This window comes from Halyomorpha halys, unplaced genomic scaffold, assembly GCF_000696795.3.
Source record: "Halyomorpha halys isolate HHAL.00 unplaced genomic scaffold, Hhal_1.1 Scaffold121.1, whole genome shotgun sequence".
Lineage (NCBI taxonomy): Eukaryota > Metazoa > Arthropoda > Insecta > Hemiptera > Pentatomidae > Halyomorpha > Halyomorpha halys.
The window spans coordinates 739,884-745,883 of NW_027107242.1; the positions used below are offsets into that span (position 1 = coordinate 739,884).

General features: G+C 30.7%; 1 protein-coding gene across 1 annotated transcript in view; it reads right to left on the reverse strand.

Annotated features, from left to right (window-relative positions):
- The window catches only part of LOC106678068 (cytochrome P450 4C1), a 31,780-nt gene extending 25,997 nt beyond the window's left edge, over positions 1-5,783 (reverse strand). The window contains exon 1 of the mRNA XM_067045539.1: positions 5,610-5,783. Within this exon, the coding sequence (XP_066901640.1) occupies positions 5,610-5,631 (22 nt within the window). The 5' untranslated portion in view covers positions 5,632-5,783. The remainder of the gene's footprint in view (positions 1-5,609) is intronic.
- Between the last annotated feature and the right edge of the window lie 217 nt (positions 5,784-6,000).

A 6,000-nucleotide genomic window follows, 5' to 3' on the forward strand; every position in this document is an offset into this window, starting at 1 on the left:
TTATTATTAAATCCTAGACTATTACTGAACATAGATCTTTAACTTTTGTAAGTTTTAAATTATATATGAATTTATCTAATTATCTTTATCTAATGAAGTTATCTACTAACTTTGTAAATGGCCCTAGTGGTCGAAACACTTAAATAAATATATAAATTTATGAAATAATATTTTTTTTTGTAAATGAAACCACCACAACCAACTAATAATTTGCATTCGTCGTGTATACCCGGATATGGACATTAGAATAAATATCTGATTAGAATGTCAGGAAAGTTATTGAAACTGGGGTGAACTGGTGTAAACGTGCAAAATAGTTTGAAAAATAACTATCCATCTGAGGCCATAAAAACATTCTGGGGTATTCTCAACTTCTTCTAAGTTCTATCAAGGAAGATGGGGGGAACATTTTGCGTCTCACAGTTGTTAATTGTTAGTAAAAATAGGGTTTTCTCTTCCCTCTCCATGTTTTTTTTTTCTTTTTTGGTTTGGTAGGGTAAAAGTATACCAACAAGCTATTATTTGCTCAATGGATATTTTTTTTCGACTCTGATATCACCGATCAAAATACAAATATCAATAAGTCCTATTTTAAGTAAAATATAAGGGGACATTTTATTTTTTTTTTTTTAATAATTTTAATTCATTTTTTTAATAAATATTGTTTTCACCTATCTTCTCCATTTTCTATTGTAAAACCTCTAGTAATTGCTTTGAATATTGTGAAAACCAAAAGCCATTTAAACGATTACCTTGATGGTGGATATATATACCATGCCGTTATATGAAAAAAATAAATAGATTATAGGTAAAAATCATAGACTTAAATAAAATTACCGTCTTGTAAATAAGGGCTGAAAAATATCTATTACAAATTAGAACACAATTTACACCAATTCACCTACCTGTAAAATAATTTTGGAATCAATATCTACATAATTTTTGTAAATATATTTAATTACTCATTGAGGATAATCTTTGAAAAAAGTTAAAATTACATAACATTTAAAAACTTTAAATAAGTACTCATCAAAACGTGTCAAAAAAGTTACCCAAAAAATTATTTAGTTAATGAGACGGCACTGACTTTAATAGCATAGAATTTTTTATTTATTTAATGTAATTTACAACTGTACAAAATAATAAATACAATAAGTAAATTGGATGAATGTTTAAAACACTTGAAATTCTCGGGAAGGAACCTTAGTACTTCAAGCATTAATTTAAATTAGAAGGTCCCGTGGCCATCTTCTTTTCAGACGCCTCGAAGAATTATCAGGGATTGTTAAGGAGGAGAGATACTAGGAGAGGAACTATGGGGTTAGGATGGGTAAAGAATGTGGAATGAAAAGACGTATAACTGTTTTGGGACAAATCTGCAACGAATGTTAAGGTCTTTGTGGATGAGTTTATTTGTAAGGTAATAAGGAGCATCAAGGATTTTACGTAGGATTTTGGATTGTAAGGATTCGATGCGAGAGGAGTATGATGGTCTGGTAGAGCCCCAGAGCTCAATTTCATATGTCCAAATTGGTCTGATTATCATAGTATATAATAATTTTTTGTAGTGAATGAGAAGTTTAGAGCGTTTGTCAAGTAGGTGTTGTAGCAATTGAAATCGACGACCAGTTTCTTGTCGTTTCTGTCTTGTTTGAGGAATCCATGTGAGTCTCTTGTCAAAATGGAGTCCTAAATAGCGAATCTGTTCAACAGGCCTCATTTGAATATTTTAAAAAGATACTGTTGAACATGATGGTAGATGTTTACGACGGAGAGAGTAAAGATGATCTGATGGGATTTTTTAGGATTTATTTTGATTCTCCAGTTTTGACATCATTCTTCAATGGATTTATGTGTCTGTAGAATTTTTGATGCATTCGTTGTTTACAGACAGTAAAAATGTGTCATCAGCGTATGGTGTTAGAGTGGGTTGGGATGTCAGCTGTATAGACGTTATAGAGATTGGGACCTAAGATACTATCTTGAGAAACACCGGTGGACTGAGAAAAGAGAGATGAGTAGGTTAGGTTATGATTTACTTTAAAGGTTCTATCAGAGAGGTAGGAGCGGATTAAAAGGAAATTTGTAGGGGGAAGGAATTGACGAAGTTAATAAAGCAGACCTGGATGCCAGACTCGATCAAAAGCTTGTTCAGAGCATATACAAATGTATGGATTTGATTTTTTCTTATTTTGTCTTTGAGATCATTGGCACCATTGTGCGGCGTTTCGGTCTGAGATGTACAATGACAACAACCTACTATACTATTAAAATTATATTGCTCATAATATTTAAAATTTAATTTTAATTCTTTAGCCTAAATATATTTTAATTTATTTTATAATTTTTACACAAATATTATTGTATTAATATATTTATTAGTCTTATTCAATACATGTTGGCTAACTGAGAGGCATTTCTTAGGGTGGGAAATTGTTTTCTGTGCTTCATGTGTTCTAAATGTACCACGGGTGGTTTCTTCGGCACTCTAGTATCCGCTTTGGGTATTTTTGTCAGAACAAAGTGTCTTCTTTGGCGAGGGTTACACGGCTCCGGTAAACTGGGCCAGGTACCATAGATGGGGGCCGGTTTTCCTTTCCCAATAGAGAACTGCATTGGGTCAGAGTCATATGTTAAATTAATGTTAAAACAGAAACTGTAAACTATACTATAACTATACTAGAAGGTAATAGTAGTCGACAAGAAAGTTCTTTAACAAAAATAACATAAGTCCTCATTGATCATTAGATTACGTTGGAATTAATCCGAAACTTTAAAACAATAAATTTGTTTATAGCAATGAATTTTTTTGTTACTATGAAAATCCGTATTTCAGAGTTTCTTGAGGACGCTCAGCTGTCTCCGATTTTCTAGTTTAAACTGCTGTATCTATTTCTTCATTCTTCTCCTTTATTTAATTGTCAAATACTATTATAGTTCATATTTATATATTTTATTAGATTTCTTTTTGACAATTTTTTTACTTTCCATTTGGTTTTCCTCTTATATCTTCTCATAAACGTGTTCATGTATTATTGCTATTCTAACTGCTTTCCAAACTCATGGAACTAGGGTACAAGGAAAACGAGTGTGAATTAGATAAAACTATTGGTGGTATGAAGTGTTGATCAATAGAACAATTATTGGTTCTAAAATTAAGCTTTCCATTGATGGCTGTGATATATTTGATAATTATATACACTTTCCGAATATCTGGACTAATCCACCTTACAATCATGTGTTGCAGAATTTAAGTTCCCTAACTGAAGACCTAAAAAAAACCTTTACACCATAACTTAGTAAGCTATGACATGTCCTGAAGTAGAACAAGGAATTAGGGATTTTCAGAAGAAATATGAATTAGGAAATAATATCAGATGCGCACCAATCGGTCGCGCTTTATATTAAATGAAAGAAATTACAATGGATGGTACATGAAAAAGCCACCCAACAGCAAACTCCAAAGTCAAATGATCTGAAGAACGGAAGAAGGCTGAAGAACTTGAGAAAGCGTATACAATTAATAATGTCCTCAAAACATAGACATGATAGCTGAGCGGGCTGGGTCGAGGGTCCCAGAGCGCTTGGTTCAAAAGGCTGTGGGTTCGATTCCCACTCTGGGGCTGAATAGGTCCTCAATGGAGGACTTGAGCCCAAAGAAAAAATATATATATATATATAAAAGTTACAGCCTTAGTCAGCTGACTGAGGAGATCAGCTGATCGCATGTATATAAAGAGATGTACCAAACCCAATAAAGTTAGTATGTTACAGCAGTTCACACGTGTTACATCTTATTCCTTCTTCTCTTTTTTGACATTTTACTTTCGCCGAGATATATATATATATATATATAACTGATATGGCATAGAGAAATAACAGCTTAAATACGAATTTTCGAAAAAATTAGAAAAAAAAAATTTGTGCCACAATTTTCACTATACAGTACATTGAAAAATAGAAATAACTTTTAACACTACTGTTAACAGTCAATCTTCACACAACTTGGGAGAGGTTTAGGGCTCTATAAACTGCACTAAAGGACACACACCGTATCTAATTAAACAAATTATTACTGACGATATAAAATTTATTTTATAATAATTTAATAATAAAAAATTAAACGTTTTAAAGCTTTTTCTTTATTTGAAACCAATATTTCGTCCTTATAACGGCATTAACTCTAAATGTTGGTGATATAGGTAAAATTAGAAAAGATTTAGTTTTGTAACAGCTTTTAGTTGAATATGTTGACACCGGGAGAAATTAAGTTAAAACATTTTTAGTTTTAAATCTGTGAAAAATTGTATTTAAAGGTTTCAAAAAATGCTGTAAATGAATATGATTTGCTTTTTCATAAAATAATTTTTACATTACTGAAGTCTTTTCCTAACAAATTAAATTTTACTTAACTGAATTTTTTTTCTTTCAAATCAATTTCTACTTTACTGAAATCCACGTTATGTTTTTTTTTGTTAATTTTCAGTGACTAACCAGTAATATCTGTTCTTATTCTTTAGATATTGACAAATTAATTGGCATATAACCATGGAGAAAATGTATACTTTCTGAGCTACCTACCGAAAATGATTAATTTTGTTAATAACTTTTTTTTTTACCGGAGAAATCAGAAAATCCTGTAGCCGGGGAAAGTCTTAAACATTTAGCAAAAATCCCCATCACAACTGGGTGAAAGGTATAGCAGCCCATAAAATAAAAAAAAATAGATTTTTACATATTGAATTTATTTTTTTAAAATTTGGATCTCATAATTTTTTGAAGGTTAGGAAAATAATAACTGACATCAGCTGTTTTCTCTTATAATCAAAAATCAATTAAATAAGTTTATATTAATATCATGAAACGTAAGGATGTTAAATGTGTGAAGTCCACAATGAGTGATTTTTGAGAATAGAAAACATTAAAGAGGCATGCAAAAAAGCGTTTAAATATATTGGTGACAATAAGATAATTTTACTCAAATAGAATTAAACAACATACTAACTGCATAAAATCGTGATATGTAGTAAGTATCTAACGTTAGATAAATTTGAAACTATTTTTTAACTGATTTATTCCAATAATTTCAATGTTGTATATAAACATGGATGAATTAGAATTATGGTAATGATCTGAAAAAGAGAGTAGGGCCGGTTGGCCCAATGGATAGAGTAGTTACTGGGGTCGAAACTCACGAAGGACATGTGCAACTACATAAAACAAACAAAAGATTTGTGTACAAAAACGACATCTTGATGCGGTAATCCCTTACAGCCATGCAGTACATCAACAAAATCGTTAAATTTCTCAAATGGAAAAATAAAATAAAAAAAACCCTTTACCACACTAACATTTGCTATCATTGGTGGTTGGAAGACAAAGGAGTCGAGGACACATACGTATGTTCATCGCTCTCATGGTCTCAGGGGTTAAGGTTTATAATTATTAGGTGTATTAGAGTTAAAATGTCACTTATAAATTTACTACCATTCTTGTGTTAAAACCAAAAATATTTTAACATTTTGTTTTCTTTTATAAAATACGGACCTAATTTTTGAAGTTTTTTTAAAATAAATAGTATGGTACTTGAAAATCTATGCGTTTCTTACCCGATTGTTGATGTGTTGACATTTTCCAGAATCTATTTTCGATTTAACGTAGCTATAAGCTGGGTTGTGGAAGTACATATGTGCAATATTATTTCAAACTCTTATCTCTGAAAAAAAATTATACCTACAACCAAATTGACTACTCTATTTCAAGATACATCATATTACATATGATTGTACTGATGGATTATGAATAGCTATTTTTATACTGTTCAGAAGTGAAATCGATTTCCATCTTTTTTTTATAATAAATTATCCTACCACTACTACGTAATAATCTCATTGGTATCTGCTCATTTTTCGAGATAAATATTTATTGCTCATCAATGCCATTTATTTCTACATCTAAAATTTGTATATAAACAAAATAGTTGACATTATACAAGCGGGT